Source organism: Exophiala aquamarina, assembly GCF_000709125.1.
Source record: "Exophiala aquamarina CBS 119918 chromosome Unknown aczIA-supercont1.9, whole genome shotgun sequence".
In the NCBI taxonomy this organism is placed as follows: Eukaryota; Fungi; Ascomycota; class Eurotiomycetes; order Chaetothyriales; family Herpotrichiellaceae; genus Exophiala; species Exophiala aquamarina.
This window is the reverse complement of record NW_013550579.1, coordinates 291,312-310,043: the sequence shown is the minus strand read 5'-3', so window position 1 is coordinate 310,043 and position 18,732 is coordinate 291,312. Positions and strand designations below refer to the sequence as shown.

Sequence of the window (18,732 nt, the reverse complement as noted above, 5' to 3'; positions counted from 1 at the left end):
AGACAGCATGCTCTCCCACAATATTAAGCTTTGTTAACTTTCTCCTCTTGGCCTGGTTTTGGCCTACGCAACAGGCGTTGGTGGTCATTTTTCAATTCAATTGATGCTTGTTGCAGACGTCTCCCAGATTGACCATGTTTCAGTTTCTCTCCGTGATCATTGACTACTTTGCGCCTCTCTTGTAAGTGCCAAAGCACTGACCGCCATGGAAAACACTCCAACGGACGCTAATACTCGATTGCAGCCTTGTCGTTTCTCCTATCACCTCCTATGCCGATCAGATCGCTTCGATACACCGTCGTAAAACGAGCGATGGCTTCTCCCTCGATATTCCCCTGATCATGCTCCTTGCCTCCATCCTGAAGTCCGACGCCTCACCTCACATTCATTGTTCGCACAACTAACGTCGACGTAGAGTGTTCTATTGGTTCGGTGCCTACTATGATAAAGCCTTGCTCCTCCAAGCATCTTTGATGATAATCGTCCAAATCGTGCTGCTGAAAGTCGCCCTCGACAATAAAGCACCGACAGGGGTAAGAGATGGGATCGAGCACAGTCCTTTCCAAGGGTACACTGCTTCGAGCGGCATACAAGATCTGTTAGAGGGGCGCAGGCCGTATGACTTCTGGCGCTGGGGCAGTTCCAAACCGTATGTTGAGGAACTCCTCATCGTTGCGGTAGAACGTAGGCAGTAGTGCTGACTGTGTTGTTGCAGGTATTTCCAGTTTCTGGCCTATTTTGCCTTCGGGCTTCTTGCGATCCATGTCCTCCTCCCCTTCGTGTCAGGTTCGCCTGCCTACATCTCATTCCTCGGATATCTGGGTTTAGCCATCGAGGCAATATTGCCGCTGCCACAGATTTACAAGAATCACAACGCGCGGTCCTGCAAGGGTTTCCGCCTTTCCGTCATTGTGAATTGGCTGGCAGGCGACGCGATGAAGATGAGCTATTTCTTTCTCAGCAGCCAACTCGTGCCCTGGCCGTTTCGCTTGTGTGGGATGTTCCAGGCTTGTTGTGACACCTACCTTGGGCTACAATTTTACATGTACGGGGAGCGGCGCACTATTGGGAACCCTGACATTCAGATGAGTATGACGGGCAAGCCCGGACTCTCGGGTTGAGAGTCGTCATTTCTGCATCCGAATTGAGCAAGTCCAAGCAGTCGAATAATTCAAGACTTGACGGGGGGAAGTTCATCTGAACACACGGCCCGCTTGTTTGCTAAGGTGGGCGGAAATCATGGCGTCAAGTGCGTAGGGCTGTAGGTTGTCAGGCCTTGAGTGACGTCTTGTTGGACTTTTGACAAGTCAGACCACGAGGCTGTTGAGTTACAATCCAATCAGGTTAGCCGGTTCGACGGCACACCGCGCAACGGACAGCAACGTCATGAGGCTCAAAGTTCAACCCTCAGCCTTATCCCAAATCACCAGCGGCTTGCGGCGATCAAGCTACGAGTACGATTAAGATTGCACACCCCGGCTCATCATTTAGTACAAAACTTCGATCGGGGCTCGCAAATTCGGCTGTGGCGCACAAGGGACCCTCGGCCACCGCCAGAGCGGCCGGTCCACGTGGCTTGCCAAGACCTCCAGCTTGATGGTTCAGCCGGCCAATCGCTGTCATTACCGCACAGGGACATACGCGTTCCCGAGAGGCTTCTGGAGTAATTTACGGTTTGGCGACGTCTGCAAGCCACGCAATAGAGGGACTTGCGTGGATCTGGTTCCCGAATGACTGGATGGGCGGCCTAAAAAAAGATCGTGCCAATGTACGAGTATGTAGGGGCTCGTCAATTGCCTGACCACGATGACGTTCAAATGCTGCGATAGATGCCACGACTCCCTCCTCATGGCAGCGGCGGCCTCTCAACCCCGACGGCGACAGCTTTCAACACATTCAAGCATCTATTACAACAGAACTTGGTTATCAACGACCTTCCCTCTCATCGATAATGACCATGGGATTCCGTGGTATCCGCTTCCGTCGACGGACCCATAATCGACATGTCCGGATGTTCTTCTGGTCTTTTTACAACCTCATCATTCCTCCGCACGCCCCAAGAGTGTGATTGAAACCACGTGCATTATGAATTTGTCAAAACAATGTACACACCTACACACCCACAGTTCTCCCTGCAGTGACACGAATAGCGAGGAAGGATGGCCGTCCCCGGAGGCCCGGAGGGGCTATTCACAACCCAGTCCCGCATTACTCATCAAGCAATCACTACGCACCATAGCTGTAGGGAGGAAACGCCTCTTGAGGATCGGCGCATTGAGGATTTCGGTGTCTTGTCAAAGGCTAGTGCCAGCGACTCGAGCAGGACTTATTGAAGGCTGCGCAGATGGCACGAATAATTTAGCATGGAGGCTTACTCCCGCCGGGTGCCATTATCACTTATAGATAGCACAAATGTGCTTTGGGAGATTCCGAACTTGGAATGGGTCGGTTCCACAGCCGTTAGAATTGATGTAGTCGACCTAGATGCAAGACTTGTTGAATGGTGTCAGCCAGTCAGGAATACCGAAATTGACATAATTGGATCGACCACTTCCTCCAAGTAACATGAGAGATATAGTGGTAGTTCGCATTCCGCCCTAGAACGCAGACCGAGTAATTGAGTCGGAAGCTCTTACTCCACTTGGAGGAATTTCCGCTCCTTCTTCGGTCTTGGGGGTGGAGGTGGAGCAGGAGTCGATGGTTCGAGCGACGTTATGAGGCTGTTATAACCGTTGGATATTATTGTTCATATCCACCCGGGGATAACAAGGACTTAGCAGCCTCGTACCTCACACCTCGTAAGTCAGAAGTAGTGCTGTAGCAAGTAGATCTACTGTGTACCCGGGCATCTGCTGCGTATCTGTCACATATCTGGAGCATGGTCTGAGAAGGAGTACGAAAATCGAGCGGAGCGAAGGCCGCGGCATTAGCTGATTATGATGACTCTAAGCGACGAATTGGAGGAAGCGAGTGATTCTGTCTCTTTGGTTTCGAATTATTCTCTCCGGTAAGACTCCGGGACATATCCATAGTGGGTCCATCTTGCGAGGCACATGGTCCTCGCCGTTGGACGCGACCATAGGCGTTTCATGGCCGACAAGGATGACAGTGTTGCTCCTCGGTCCTCGCAAGCAAGGGCGTACCCCAGTGTTCGGGTGAAGTGATGGCAGGCTAAACATTCACCCGGGCATCAACCACTGTGAACCGTAAGTAGTAAGTTGTAACTTTGCGGTGCCTGAACCAGTTGGGTGCCAGTCGTTCTCTTGAGTGTCTTTGGCGAAGGGGCGAACGACTTGTGCAATATCGCTAACCACGTCGCTCACCGCAACCGTACATACGCGTTCCTTCTCCTTGGTCCATATCTCTTCTTACTCGCAGACTGCGAATGTTAGTCACCAACTACTCTTCGTAGTAAACCGCTAATTAACTCAATCGGTTACTCTCTAGATAGCCACGGAACTTTCCTAGCCCCTCAGTGGCAGGCAGCAATTACTGGATTAGTACATGGCGCGCGCCCCTCCCTTTTCTTTCTCTCTGTCTCCCCTCCGCAGGTCCTTCATCCAACCTCACGACTCGCGAGTCACATCCCGTGTCCAAACTGGACCTCCTTGGACCTCCCTCTGACCTCCTCTGACCAGACCTCCATCTTGGTTCTGGTGCTTTTCTCCCGCCTGAGTCAGCGATGGTCGCATGTCTTTTCTCGCCTCTCACTGGCTTCGACTCGCACTTCTTTCGGCTAGGTATTCTTCCCTCCTGCACGGTGCCGTTGATAGCGCCTCGGCTGATGCTGATCCAAATCTTTGCAAGTCTCTTTTCGATCTTCCGCACGCACCCTGCAGCCCCTTGAGCCCTTGAACCTTGCCTGTTTTCCGATCTTACCAACACCACCCCAAATATCTCCGAGAGTTGCGTACCCGCCAGTATCCTCGCACGAGTACTCCGTACTGTATGTACTACGGACGAGCTCTCTTGTCCGGCTTCCGCTCCTCCCATCTCCTCCTATCACTTGTTTCATCCACCCTCAAACTCGCAATGGCTACAAACGCCTCATGACGCAATAGGCCCTCGCCCATCCTTCTGTTCATACACCCGGGATATTGTTGTTCATGAGTTGTCTGACGTTCCATGAATCCTAACGATTGCCCGCAAACCCTAGACCACAACCGTCTAAATTAATTACTGCTCATCCACTCACACCAGATACTTCAAAGGTATATACAAGCCCATCATCCATCAACAGCTTCCAACGTCCCTTGCACGGAATAACATCCCACGCCCCTGCGGAATTCTGTACTCAGACCTCTTGCATCAAGCATCCCACCATCATTGGCGATTCTGATCATTCTGCTATATCGACCCTTGAGAGTCCAATCCACTCGCTTGGCTCTTCTGCTCCCGACCAGCGAATCATTTACATACCCACTGCTATCTGCGGTCTGCTCACTCTTACACACTTGTCCGTGGATAGATAATTGTCTAAATACTATCAATCCCAACAACTACTCGCACAATTGGCCCAGCCACTCCAGAATCCGGGCATCACCTCACTGTCAGCCTATTCGTACCAGCAGACCGCTTACAAAAATATCCACTCCAGCCTCGGCAAGGCCTTCACCAAACGCATTCTTAGTCATAGAGTGAAATTTCCCAAAGAAGCCCTAAAGTCTCAGTCTACGATTCGCTCTGGCTTTGGCATCTTTCGCTCAAAACGCCAATCGAGCTCTCGTCCGCTTCCCTCCAAATGAGATAACCCATTGTCAGGTGGAAGTACAATCTCAATAATCCAGCGTTTTCAACCCTCTCCATAATTGGACTTTCGACTTCATTTGGTCTCTTTTAACTCGATATATCCCACATTCGAAGCCAGCTTTCACAGTGCTTCAAATATCAATTCGGCAAGACTTCATATCAAGATCCAAAATGCCCTCTCGAATAAGTGGCGCGTGCAATGGGTGTAGAACTAAAAAACAAAAGGTATGCAACGCCTGTTCACTTGAACCTATTTAGGTTCATTGCCTCGTTCATCACTTGTCTCTTTGCACATTGAAAACGAAGACTCATGTCATTGGTCCTCGATATCATTGCCTACCGTTTGCACGCCCGAAGCTAACAGTACTTCTGAACAGTGCAGTGGTGATAGGTACGTTTTCCTTGTTTCATCAAATTCTTCCTCGCAAGAAATAGTCATCAAATTAGGAAGGGAGTAGCACGATCTTTATATACCTTGCCCCAGAGTTCAACTCCAGAAAGATCCCCAGATAATGGCCGTCTCAATGATGACTTGGGAGATCGTTTTGGCACAATGATTCAAAACTCCCCCCACTGTGGTTGGACCGCCCCAACCGCCGGCCAATCAACCCTCAGTGGTCTGTTGTGAAATTTGTATATCTCATCAGCGGCTTGTGCCTTCCTGACATGAATACTACACATATCCTATAAGCGACCTAATACTCTTGTTCTGATTGAAGCTTTCAACGGGCCCTGAGGCTGACTTTGTGTGCACAGAAATGGATGCACCCAGTGCCATGCAGGCGGTATACAATGCACGTGGCCTGAGCAGAGGAAGAGGTACGTTTTGCCCCCAACGCTCATTTACACTCCCACTCCAGCCCACTGTCTTAGCAGCATTATCCGTATGCTTACTTTGTTCCTATAGAGGTCCAGCCAAAGGTTATATCGAGGGTCTCGAGCACAGATTGCATGAGGCCGAGTCTCTCCTCCTTGCTCTCTTACCTCTTATTGCCCCAGACCAATTGCAAATTGCGACAGATTGCCTCAACGCCAACTCGATCTCGAACACCATGGGCGGAAAGTCTCGAGAGTCAGCCTCACCCTCGCCACGGAATATGCGCTCATCACCCCCTGTCCTCAATAAGAAGACAGGTATCGATTATTGGGAATCATTCCCCTTGGACAGCGTGGAGAACATTAGAAAGTGGCAGGATGATTGTGCCATCCACAGCTCCGTACAACCTCAACGAGATTGCCAGGGATCTTTCCGGAATTCAATGGACGACATGCACTCACATGTTCGCTACAACCACCAAAGTTCTCGGCCCGGTTCGGTTGATCTAAAGCGAGAGTCCGCCAATGTATTTGCATCGCGCCAAGGTCAAGGTCAAGGTCAAAGTCAAGGTCAAAGTGCCCCCTTCAGAGCCATGTCCTCTGATCCCTACCGCAGCGGTACCAGCACCCCAGTCCACATGTCATCTGGAGTGCAAGAGCAATCCCAGACACAATCACATCATGTGCCTACAAGTCAGCAACAAACCTGGCAGAACCTAGCTCTTTTCTCACCTCTGCCGACGCCTTCCAATGCACAGTCGAGTCCCGGCACAACCGCCACCTCTAGCAACCATAACAATGCCGGAATGGGGGCTGAAGCCCTGTTACTTCAATCCTTCGCCGATTCCAACTGGGCACAACAAACCTCTTTGAACAGCCCCTTGAGCGCTATGGGGATGGGACTGGGGGGTGGCATGAATAACGGCATCGAGAGTGGCCCTATGGAGATTGATACCGGCTTCTTCTCTAGTGATATGCAGAGGAGACTGTTTTGGTAGAGGGCAGAGGATCAATATTTTGCATTGCTGTGTTACGACACGACTTGATACGACTACTCTGGTGGAAATCGTCGGCGTGGTTCATTCGCCATGTACTGGCAGTGTTAGGCGTTTTGGTTGTTATGTGGGAGGCCGGCATGTCGCTCTCCCGTGACACTCCGATTAGGCCTCCATAGGGCTTCCTTGCTGTTCAGCAGAAACTAGACGGCTTTGGCGGTAGCCTTATGGATCAGGTCAAGCATAAATTGACCTACCCTTTCTAATTCTACATGGACTGGCCGTGTGGCTGTGGTGGTTTCTTGCAGGTTTTGAGCATCTTCCTCGTTCGTTCGAAACGGATACCCAAAGTACATAATAAGCAAAACGAGTTCGCAGGAGCCTTGGCCCTTGATTAGGGTTAAACTTTCTTTGGTAAAGGTAACCCAACATGACTGTCCAATATGCCGCAGAACCTAGAAGGAAGATAAGAGCGGTTTCACCTTCCGGCACATGCTCCGGGTCGCATTCAGGCTCCTCAACAGATTTCTAACTAGGACACAAGGGATGATACTCACCGTATCTACCCCTCCACCAGATCTCCAGAAATGTACATAGTATCCCAGTCCACCCAACTGGTACACTTAACGGAGACACTTCTGGGTAACAACCGCTTGGGAATAACCCAACTAGCATTAGTAAGTAGCGTTGGGCGGCTAGTACACTATAGATAGATATATATATGCATATATGTTTCAGGGGACATGTATCTACATGGATATATACACGCATACATTAAGGTGTTCACCTCCTCCCTACAAGAGAACAGGTTGCTTGGTCAAGCGAATAGGCAAGTGAAGTGAAAAGCAAGCCAATCGGGGAGTACATGTATGAACAGTGCGGGCCTCAGGCGTACATGGCTGGAAAAGAATAAGTACACGGAGAATGTCTTCCCCCCACACGTTGTGGCCTTCACCCCAACGCCTCTTGCCGCAAATACTCCGAGAGAGAGAAAAAGAGTGAGGTCGGGATCATGGCTAGCGTAATGCCGCGATGCTGTGACGCTCAGAACGCGGCTGCTGATGGTAGTAGCTTGTGATTCGCTGATTCGCGAATCGTCGCTATATGCTATGCTATTCCAGACATCATGGATGATCGGTGATGGGTCGGTCCGTTCACCTGTGTGGTACATCCATCCAGTCTATAATCTAGATGGAAGGCACTCCGTCGGATGTCTGTCCTGTGAAAACCCCAGGTGGAGGGAGGAAAATGCTGGGTCCGGCTTGACTTGCATTTACGGCACGCATGCTCTCCGGACAATAGCTCAGAAACACTTCGAGGCTATGAGTGGATACCGGGGAACTTTTGGCCGGCATACGATTTTTCTGCCAGGCCTGGCCGATTTCTGGGAAAGGTCGCACGAAGAGATTCGTGTTATCTTACTATTCCGTACGGAGTGTCTTGGAAGTGGTAGAGAACACCGGTGACTGCAATTGGGAAACGGTCATCCTCTTGGCAAAGGTTGGGACCTCAAATGTCCAGACCCCGCTTTGTATGCATGGCTAGAAAGTCAACCATAAATATCGCTTGATTCCAGGCTCGGGTTGTGGGCTGCGTGACTGCATCTCGTCTTTTGGGGCTGTGCTGATGCTAGCTTTCAAGTCGTACTCGCAGAAGCAAATTGACTTCACCAAGCGAGCCAAGGTTTGGTAGTCCGACCGCCCAGCGCCCGAAACGCATCCCAGCCTTGTCAGGTTAAACGTTTATCCCACGTCTTTGCATCTGTCGCGTGTACCAAGAAGAGTCCCTACATCTCCCAACCGGAGTTGACACCACCTCCAGGTGCAAACGGACCAGTCATGTTTTCCCAAGTCGCCGATCCAAAGATGTCGGCCACATTGTAATCCATGTTACCCCAGAACATGGGATCTGAATAGTCGTTTAGCGTACCGTCTGGCCCACTTTGACCCCCATCTCCACCATTTAGGCCCGGCCCAGCGGCGATGTTCATGTTACTTTGCGCGAATGCAAGATCCTGGGGTGTTGCATAGACGGCGCTGCCAATTCCCGGAGCAAACTGTGGTTGAGTGGTGGGTTGGCCGCGATCCCAGTTCGAAAAATCAAAGGCGGAGGGGTGGCCACTTCTCGGGTTCGTCAACGCGGAAGGGTTGTTAGGATCAAAGACTGTCGAGGGGGTCCAAGTCGGAGTGGAATTGGCTGTGGAGGATTGTTGTCTCAACCGTGGAGGATTGGAAGTGGAATGGTTTTGCACCGGACTGCTCGTAGCAGAATCGGTGAACGATGACTTCCGTGGTGACTGAATATTCTCTTCGCCGGTACGCTGACGTTTGCGGCTGGGGGCATTGGACTCATACTCAGTGGTCGCCTGTGGGCTCTCGACGGCCTTGATGGTTTGTAAGAATCCGTTAACTGATGCTTTGCGACTCTGGACATTGACAAGCAAGAGGCTCAACACTTTGTGGCAATTTGCTACCGTGTACCACCTGATGTTCATGCTCTCAAGTAGTGTCAAACATGCTTGCATGTCACTTAGAGCGCGAGCCTTGGCATATTTCCCGAGTTGACATGCGAAAGCGATGATTAGACCAGACATCCACGCCGCGGACAAAAGTCCGGGGAGAAACATAGACTGGCCATGTTGCTTGTGTGCTTTGAGGCCTGCAACGATCCCCCGTGACGCTCGGATGCATACTTGAAGACCATGCTGGAATTCAGGTGTACTTTGATCCAGAGAGAGTCGCGGGCGATTGACCAGAAGTAGCAGTCTGTGGTACAGAATCTTGAAAAAGGGTGCCAAATGTTGCTGAGATGATGGAATGGCAGCATTTTCTCCGGATGTCGATGCTCCACTCGTAGATGGGGGTCCTTGCTTATTGGATGGCTGTTGTGTTGAGACACTGCTTTTCTCGGGGGGCCCATGACTGTGATGATGGCTGGATACTTCACTCTCGCCGCTTAGAAAGCCAGGAAGGTCATTCCACCAAGTCTCGATGTCGCTGGTCAATCGAAGAATTTGTTCATGCTTGGGAAATCGATGATTAATACTTTTGTGAAAGACTTCGATGATTTGCCCCGTCAGTTTTCCCCATTGTACATAGGCAGTCAAGGCGGCCTCTCGCAAACGCTTCTCACGCGCTTCTGGTGCATCATCATTTACAAGTCTTGGATCATCACCCACCAATGGAGGTGGCGGCATATGGACCCCCATATCCATGTCAGGTTTGGGGATGATATCTCTGGCCAGTGCTTTGTGCAACTCTGGGCCTGAGAGGCACACGTCAATATCATCGTCTTGAATGGTATTTGGATCGCCAAGGCTAAGGCTGCAATGCCTGTCTAGCGCATATGCAGACCAGAAGATGCGTTTCCTTATTTCACAATCCTCCAAGGACAGCTGGGCGTAGCGTAGCGGGCAGCGATGGAGCCCCGCATGGTAGATCAATTTCACGATGATTCCCGCTACGGTGCTGGCTTGGCGAATGGCCAAGGTAGCGACCAGGTAGAGCTCCGCGGCCAGGATGGCTTGGATTGTTGCTAAGTCATGGGACAGTGCGAGGCAGCCAGCCATGCGGCTAACATCGGCAGTTGATTTAATGCGGGATTCGATGGGCAGATGGATGTCAGTCCTGTCCAAAGAAGCAATGTTGATGATGATTTGGAAGGTGAGGAGCTTTCGCAGATCTTGGGGAGAGGGAACATCTTTGGTTGGTTTCGATGGACGACGCTGGCGTTTATAGATGGACTCCATATCTTTGAGGAAGCTAGGCCCGTGCAAGAAGGGAAATAGAGGATGCCATGTAGTGAAGAAAGAAGTCACCAATTCGATGGCGACTCTTTGCTCGGGAGGTTTCCCGAGACCCGCGGCCAAAAGCTGGGGGAATGGATCAGTAGTGGAGGGGCCATCGTGCAGGGGACCATTGTACGAGCGGCCTTCTGCATCCTCTCCGGTGAGAATGTCCTCGCTTGCCGGAACAGCATTGGGGCCGGCAAGATTGGAAGAGCCGAATGCGGCCGAGAAAGCTCGACGAACCGTGTTAACAAAGTAGACTCCAGATGAGCTCCCCAGCCACGCAGTCTGGTGGTTCGGGAGCTTTTTGAGGGTTCCGATTTCAGACGTATGGGTTGGGCGTTCCTCGGGCTGGTCGCTGTCAGAGTCATTGGTATTGGCAGCAGTAGTTCCAGTCGTTACAGAGGGAACGGCTGGAGGCGTAGGCTGGCTAACGCTGGGTGATGGATTGTTGGATCTCGGAGTCATTTTGTGAGAGTTGAGCTGAAACGGCGGGTTTTGGCGGTACTGATTCCAAATTTTGGGCTTATTCTTGGGGATTTCTAAAGCCCATCATGGCAAACTTGAAGGTATGATCGGGGATGATAATATGAATGGATGGATCAAGCTGATGCCCGGCGAAGAGACTTGACGTTGTTCGTGATAGGCGCTGGTTATAAACTGACTGACTGGAGGAGAGGGCGCGAGTTGAGAAAAGCCCTTACGGGGATGATGTGGCTTTCGCGTAAGATCGGAGTTGGATCTTGCAACTCCGCTTCTAGAATTGAATCCGGAACCTTGAAGATGGTGTTGTTGGAGGATGGTAAGTTGAGCAGAACAGATAGACTGGAAGAGGATGGTTAAAGACGGCTCGAGCTTTTGCACAAGCATTGGCAACTCGGGGAGGTTCTGAAGCCCGTAATGCTGAGATATACTGGCTGGCCAGTAGGAAATGAAGATAGAACTGGACGCCAACTTTTGCTGGGCATGCAGGAAAATGGATAGAGGATGGTTGGATGGATGGGAGACGATGGGATGCGATGGGATGCGATGGAATGAGGCGGGACTCGGGAGCGAGAGAGAAGGGCGGATCTGATTAAGCATGGATGACTGGAACTGGACAGTCGAAGTTCAAAGTACACTTGAAGTACCCGGCAGCTCAGGGTCTTTGTCAGAACCGGGTTTCATGTTTGAAGACGTCAATATCAATAATGAGAGGTCCTATCCAGTATCGGCATCAGTCTTCATATCCACAGTTCTCGCCACTCCTCCGTGTCACCTCGATGGAATCAACTCACCGATCTTCCTGTCTACCTGGCCGTTGCTACTAATCCAGTGAGTCCTTCCGAGGTCTGTGAAGCTGTGGCCCAAAGCCTTAGGTACGTGCGGAGCTCCTTCTAGGCTAAAGATGGGGCTGGTCTAGGGGCTTGGGCTTGACGAGTTCGTTAAAGCTAGGGCAGTTACAAGGAGGAGCCTGCGTACCTCGGGTGCCTCGTAAGTGCCACCCCGTCCATGCCCTTGGATCTGGCAGGTCTCGGGGCCTCCTCGGGCCCTGGGGTGCCTAAAACCCGCTACAAGTAAACCCACCTAGACTCGGGTCCTCGACCCAAGGCCAAGGAAGGTTCCAGCGTATCTGGAGCTAGCGATGCACGCTTATTCATCATTGCCCTTTTCACCGTCAATGTTTAGCCTTCTCCGATTTCTCTGGTCGAAAAACCCTCTCGATGCTGTCATAGTCAACAATTCAACAATCCATCAGATTCGAGAGATCCATACTACATCTCTCCTGATCCTCCACGACCCCTGACAATCAATCGGTGGCTAAAAAGCAGAGTTGCACTTGAGACATCTGCACCTCGTACTCGCTACCGCGAATATGCTGATAGACTTTTCACGCACAAGGCTGATATCGAATCTACATCAACTTGACTGCTTTAGGTACCCAATTGAATCTGACTCCCGACATATCCTCACTGGCAAAGTTTTCCAGACCGATGCTGCTACCTTGAAATCCCCACCACTCCGTCACCGTCGACCAGCGTAACTGCCTGGCCAATGACGTTGGCACCTTTCAGCACATCCACCACTGAACTCGCAACCTTTTTGTCCACTCCTTTGGTACCATCTACAAACTTGACGTCCTTGAGCCATTCCCGCGCATCATCTTCCGAGTAATGACATCCAGCCTCTCCCGTGCCTAGCATTCGTACGGCCTGGTCGGGCGACCCATTGAACATTGCGATACCCTTGTCCAATGCCTCGAATATTTGGCCCAGCGTCTCATTGGATGAGTGGCCAGACGGAGGAAATGTCGAGCTTGATGCTGCAATATGCCACGACGGCCAAGGCGTATATATCTCTCCAATCTTCTTAAGTGGACTGTCTGCTCCGTGAAAATACGGTTTTGTGGTGAAGTGCTCCCACATGAAGAAATCTGCCGTTGAGCTGGTCATCCCATCGCGAAGATCCTTGAAAGGACCAAGAGGCACGATGGCCAAGTCCTCCGACTTGGTGTCGGAGCTCTGTTTTAACCAACCTTCCTGTTGAGCGAGCACAAATGCCATGACATGGCTGCCACTGCCTAGTCGACTCACACCGACCTTTCGATGTTGTTTTAGATCTGCAACAGAGCGAATATCATCACGGTTCCGTCCTGTCACAATGGCCCACCGAAGCGGAGTAGACACCCACGATCCCACTATTGAGTATCCTTTGTCTTCCACGGATTGAGTTTTAACGCTGTCATTAAGGAGCCCTGCGATCCATCCTTCGGTGAGGCCAATGGCAAGGTCAATCTCTTTGGCTCGTAGCGAGAGGATCATGTGTCCTGTGCCCGCAGGAAACGGGACAAGGGTGACTTCTAAGGACGGAGGGAACAACGCGTTCTGAGCTGCTAGGTGGAGTGGGAGAAGGTAGTGCTCTGGCACATATCCAATGCGGACCTGAGTGACCATGGTGATGACACCCTGACAAAGGAAGTCAAGTATGACGACAGGAGAGACAAGAGATGGATGAGAACGGTTTGTGAGAGGCTTGTGTGCGAGGTCAATTGAGGCCAACTCGGACTGAATTACATTGTCACAATAGGACCCGGCGAATTCACGTCCTTCAGCTTCACATGCAGATGCTTCTGCTTCTCCAAAAAAAGGAACATCCACCCCGCTTCCGGTGATTCGGAAAATCCCTCAATGAGGTTATCCCGGTTGGCACGTGACAGAGCAGTAGGTTATTTCCCTCGAACAGCAACGTGCATGTTGGGACATCTGTTGGTATTGAGGATGATCCATAGGAATGGAAAGCGAGTATCGGGAGCCCATCAAACAACTCTTGTTCAGTCGCAGACCTCCCTCGGTTATAGCTGGCAACCAACATAAAATCCCTGGAGGAAATCCGGAAAAGATCCGCTCCCAAGCCGAAGGGGAATCCACCTTCGCTCTCTGTTCCGCCTTGCCAGGGAGTAGTGGATAGGACTAGGTATATGACTATCGAGAAAGCAGGCTTCCTGTCATATTCCTCGATCCTCACTCACATACTACTCTTGAAGCATATCAGTACTGCTAATATCCAGAACCATGTCATCGGAAGCCAGCCCTTATAAATATAAGCTGTACAGCTATTTCCGCTCCTCTTGCTCGGCTCGTGTTCGTATTGCTGCCCACCTCAAAGGTATTACTCTTGAATACGCTTTCATCCATTTGGTCAAGGCAGAGCAGAATGCAAGTGACTACCACGCCTTGAACCCATCAGAATCTGTACCGACCCTGATCGTCACAAATGGTCAAACCGGCGAAGAAATCACCAAAATCAGGCAGAGCGTGGCAATCTTAGAGTATTTTGAGGAGGCCAGGCCAGAGCTCCCTCGATTGTTGCCTCCTCTGGAGGATCCAGTTGCTAGGGCACGAGTAAGAGATTTGGTGAACATCATCTCCAATGACGTTCAGCCTGTTACCAACCTCCGCGTGCTCAATTTTGCTAAGCCTCGAGGAATTGAAGCAAGCGAATGGCAGCAGCACTTCATGAACCTTGGCTTTAGGGCTTTTGATGATCTGCTCAAACTTTATGCCGGAAAATATAGCGTTGGTGATCAAGTCAGCCTTGCAGATTGTGTACTTGCGCCAGCGGTGGATGGAGCATTGAGATTTGGGGTCCGTGTGGAGCAGGATTTCCCCAATGTGTGGAAGGTATGGAAGAATATCAGCGAGGTTGAGGCATTTCGGCAGGGAAGATGGAATGTTCAGGATGATACTCCAGATGATCTGCGCTTGAAATGAAAAAGCGCGGCTACTGGAACTTGTGGCACTCGAGCAGAAACAGTGTGATAAACGTGGAGACCTGGTAGCATTGGGCTGGACGAATCTCTCTTGGCTGAGGCTGTCACTTCGCGTCCTCAGCCTTGATCAACCCCCAAAAAAGCAACATCAATTTATACTCAAATTATGCCCCTCAGAGTCTTATGGGACAAGTATCTTTCATACTGGTACGTAACCCAAGGGGGTAGGTATACTCTAGTATACTCCGTATCTCCATGCTTAAATTGGAGATATGATGGTCTTTCCTCAACGTTGAGAATGACGTGTGCCAAACTCCACCCCACCAACCGCCAACCTCCCTTTTGAGAAGCATAATGTTGTCGATATGCAGCTGTGATAAGCATCCCATCGGCTTTTGGCTAACTCCCAGAGCCCGACACCGATACACAGGTCGACACCATCTCCCAGGGTGAATAATCGCAGAACGCAGAAACGGAAACATGGCCGCTGATCTGGGCCTCAACGTCTTCCAGGTCATCCAGAATGAGCTCCTCTCTCGTGAAGGAGCACGTTCAACTCTGGGAATCGGCTTTCGTCTCTCAATCATAGAAGAACGTCTCAAGAACAATGAGGCTAAGACGAAAAATGGCTTGGTGTGGAAACCACTTCATGCACTAATACCGGTTTCTGCTCTCACACCTGAAGCAAGGGAAGCCTCTGAGAAGCAGAGAAAGCGGCTGCTGGAGAGGAAGGGTGCCCGGCCATCGAAGGATGACAAGGACCCAACGATGCTGATCCGAGATGATGAACTCTGGTTGGTTCATTGCGACTTCCCTAGGACTGTCCTCGAATTCAAGGAGCTGCAGTTCCACCCTGACTGGGTTCGAAGTCTACTCAATTTCTATGATGTCGAAGTATATCGGCCCGACAGGAAACTAGTCATTCTGGATCGCGCAGATAACCTCGTGGACGTGCAGCTGAACATGGAATCTTGTCTTGAAGAGCTGGCTACTACGTGGGGCATCGACTGGTTTAGAATAGGGGGTCTAGCCTTACCTGGTCAATCTCTTCCGCATCCTCAGCCATATCAGGTTTGATGTTTTCCTTTCCGAGCTACGATCCACGATCCACGATTCTGGATTTAGATTCACGACAAGCGAGCTGCCTGGTATTCGTTAGTGAAGAAAACTTGATGAAGGCTTTGGGCAAAGAAAGCTGACTGCTCCATGGCTTTGTCAAAGTCTTCAAGGTTGCCGAGAACACGGTTGATTGCCATTTGCCTCCTGGAATTCTGCACCAGCTTAACAGCATCGACTTACAAAACACGCTCTCCTTATCACTCCTCGGCCTCTTTCACCAAAGTTATACATAATCCGTTCAAATCACACTACAGTCCAAGGCTTGGCTCACTCAAAGACAACTTCTCCCAGATCGACTGAGTCCCATCCAGCCGGATTGTTCTTCCCCAGTCACCGAGATGGCTGCCAACGTTGACAGCAATAATTTGATGGGGACTTGGACCTTACCCTCTTCATCTGGAAGATCCATACCGTTGTGGCTCTATCGCCGCCTTCTCTACACGTTTCACATGTTCTCAACGGCCAGTCCAAATGGCGTTCGAGAAATTGTGCAGCTACAATTCATTGTCACAATAGATGATGACATGCTCGATGCTGTTTACCGTGCTTTCATCACCCTACCTACCCATCAGCTTCGACGACTGAGGCACATACCAGAGAGAGACATGGCCCCTCGCTCTGGGCTCACTGGCCCAGACGTCCAGAGCACACGACCTGTGACAGTTATCCCATTTAATACCAGGCAACGGCCGCCAAGGATTCATGTCGATGCATGTACTGGTCAGAGACCGGCAGCACCATTTAACTTGGTGATCAATCTAACACAAGACGAGTCCTCTGCAGACGAAGCTCAAATCCCCGAGTCACACTGGCGAGATATACCACGTTATCCAAGTGCTGCTGTGGATGTTTGGAGACAAGCAGCACTCCCTGAAACTGAGACTCCCCAGACACAGACAGATGAGACCGAGAAGATCATTGGCTTGCATGACATATCTGACTCACCACCTCTCTCTCCTCAGCAAGCGCTGCCCAGCCATCTTCTTCCAGCCCAGGCGCACGACAATTCGGAATCTCTCTTCATTCCAGAGGATGAACTACCAGATGACCAATTCGAATCCCTTTTTGTCTCTGAAGAACCTGTCCAGGCAGCGAGGCATGTCCACAACCATCATGGCGGCATACGTGCCCCAGATTGTGGCAATAATGATGGTGAGAGGCACACTCATCTGACTGCTATAGAAGATGATGACCTTCAAGAAGCAAGTGACGAGGAGTTTCGACCACTTGCAAGATGTGAGGTAGACGGACATCGATCACCTAGCTGTCAAGATCAATCAAGTCAGCCTCGGGAATGCACGGCCAGGCCTACTCCGTCTCCTGCCCCAGCAGATACACGAATGGGCAAAGGCTGTACAAAACAGCCCTTTCCGGAGCTGGAGGGCGCTGGATCTGATGATTTTGAAGACTATGGTCACCCGACACTCCAACTTGTCCCGCGCAGGGCCAACAAAGATCAGGATTCACGCACGTCAAACATTAACATGAGCGACAAAATCACAGCTGTCTGCATCAACGAGTCAGATAATCCTCATCAGTCCAGTGACCAGCTGGTAGGCAGCGCATCTCAATCTTTATCTCACCAGGACGGAGCTAAAAGTGAATATGTTGGAGGTTCATGGCCTGCAAACATATTAAGCCCCCAACGTTATCTTGATCCATCTTTACCTAGATCCCCGTCAGCGATGGACAATTCTATAAGGAATCCTGACAACATGATCCTAATGACACAGGATGACCCCTCTGCTGAAGCGAGCGACGCGAGCACATCCTCAAGCCTGTCAAGTCTGCGCACACCATCTGATCCAGGCATCCAAATGTCAGATACCGAAGGCATTCCTAGCCGCAACAATACCAATTCAGAACCTAGCCCTGATTCCGTCGCATCGAATACGGATGATGGAATAGCAAAGCTAACATCGCCTCTGCAACCTGGCGCTAGGCGTCGAGACAGATTCGGTATGATGATGGTCCTCATTCGCCTACCGTACAGCTGGCAGTTGCGATGGGTGCCAGCACCCAGGGAAGAGTCATTCAGCCCACCGCGACAGCCTCCACCAAGACGATGGGAGGACAGCGAATGGAGGCACTACCCCCGCGTAATGGAGGCTTTGCAGCGGCACGATGCCATGCTTGCAGCCCGGCGTGCGCGGGAGGAAGGCCATGCTGCTACTACTGCCAGAGATGAAAACAGTGACAGTGTAGGCGAGGGTGACCGTGGCGATAGCAGTGCACACAGCGGCGATGATATCAATACCAGCGATGACGTGCTGCCGTCCATCGAAGAACCCGATGCTGATCAAGAGACTGCAACAACATCACCCCGACGCCCAAGAAGGCGGGTAGGAGGACTCAGCCCAGCAGTGGGTCGTTCGCAGGGACGAGTAAGAGGACGACCACAAGACCGGCTCAGAGCCTCCTTTTCTCCACGACCACAAAGTTCTCCCGCGCGACGCAGCACAGCTCTACGAGTTCAAGCCAGGATCGATCCTGGCGGAGCATACGCACAGCAGCGGACTCAACAGACAAATCGGCATTGGCTCAGGCGTTTGGAGAGGAGGCGTCTTCGTCAGCGTCGTCGAGAGCAGAGAAGTAGCAGCAGCAGGAGATTGTGAGTGAGGGAGGCGAACAAAGTGCAGTTGAAAATTGGGGTGTAGATGGAGATGTGATTGCGAATAGGGATTGAGGAACGACCACTTCAAGTCAATGCCGAGGCCTGATTAGTCGGCACGGAGAATGAATTGGGGATCAGATTCTCGCAGTAAGGAATGACGATGATGGCGGTGTTGGCTACTGAGGGAGAGGAAGAACGTGGGAAACACGAGCACCAAGCCGGCCAGCCATGCCGGCCATGCCATAGCATCTCTCAAAGCAAGAGACAGATGCATCATTGCTTTCAAAAGTCAAGGGGAAAGAAGGAGAGCCTGCGCATGACGATGGATGACAAACTCTATCGCAGGAAGAAATGTAATATTACCGCATCCCTCCACTAGGTAGTAGAACTCATCAGGATATCC

General features: G+C 51.1%; 7 protein-coding genes across 7 annotated transcripts; 5 read left to right on the top strand and 2 right to left on the bottom strand.

The window, feature by feature from the left end:
• Nucleotides 1–134: 134 nt before the first annotated feature.
• On the top strand, nt 135–1,121 carry A1O9_09091 (alpha 1,3-glucosidase; the record flags this gene model as incomplete). The annotated part of the gene is made up of 4 exons (XM_013401785.1): nt 135–181; nt 245–364; nt 416–649; nt 716–1,121. The coding sequence occupies 4 exons, from the start codon at nt 135–137 to the stop codon at nt 1,119–1,121; spliced, it is 807 nt and encodes a 268-aa protein (XP_013257239.1).
• A 4,386-nt stretch (nt 1,122–5,507) lies between these two features.
• A1O9_09090 (uncharacterized protein) lies at nt 5,508–6,563 on the top strand (the record flags this gene model as incomplete). The annotated part of the gene is made up of 2 exons (XM_013401784.1): nt 5,508–5,568; nt 5,665–6,563. The coding sequence occupies 2 exons, from the start codon at nt 5,508–5,510 to the stop codon at nt 6,561–6,563; spliced, it is 960 nt and encodes a 319-aa protein (XP_013257238.1).
• Nucleotides 6,564–8,346: 1,783 nt separating this feature from the next.
• Nucleotides 8,347–10,815, bottom strand: A1O9_09089 (uncharacterized protein; the record flags this gene model as incomplete). Its single annotated transcript, XM_013401783.1, has 1 exon — nt 8,347–10,815. The coding sequence occupies one exon, from the start codon at nt 10,813–10,815 to the stop codon at nt 8,347–8,349; it is 2,469 nt and encodes an 822-aa protein (XP_013257237.1).
• A 1,511-nt stretch (nt 10,816–12,326) lies between these two features.
• On the bottom strand, nt 12,327–13,280 carry A1O9_09088 (alpha 1,3-glucosidase; the record flags this gene model as incomplete). Its single annotated transcript, XM_013401782.1, has 1 exon — nt 12,327–13,280. One exon carries the CDS (start codon nt 13,278–13,280, stop codon nt 12,327–12,329), a length of 954 nt encoding a protein of 317 aa, XP_013257236.1.
• A 618-nt stretch (nt 13,281–13,898) lies between these two features.
• A1O9_09087 (maleylacetoacetate isomerase) lies at nt 13,899–14,597 on the top strand (the record flags this gene model as incomplete). The annotated part of the gene is made up of 1 exon (XM_013401781.1): nt 13,899–14,597. The coding sequence occupies one exon, from the start codon at nt 13,899–13,901 to the stop codon at nt 14,595–14,597; it is 699 nt and encodes a 232-aa protein (XP_013257235.1).
• A 479-nt stretch (nt 14,598–15,076) lies between these two features.
• A1O9_09086 (uncharacterized protein) lies at nt 15,077–15,673 on the top strand (the record flags this gene model as incomplete). The annotated part of the gene is made up of 1 exon (XM_013401780.1): nt 15,077–15,673. One exon carries the CDS (start codon nt 15,077–15,079, stop codon nt 15,671–15,673), a length of 597 nt encoding a protein of 198 aa, XP_013257234.1.
• Nucleotides 15,674–16,053: 380 nt separating this feature from the next.
• A1O9_09085 (uncharacterized protein) lies at nt 16,054–18,334 on the top strand (the record flags this gene model as incomplete). Its single annotated transcript, XM_013401779.1, has 2 exons — nt 16,054–18,057; nt 18,119–18,334. 2 exons carry the CDS (start codon nt 16,054–16,056, stop codon nt 18,332–18,334), a joined length of 2,220 nt encoding a protein of 739 aa, XP_013257233.1.
• Between the last annotated feature and the right edge of the window lie 398 nt (nt 18,335–18,732).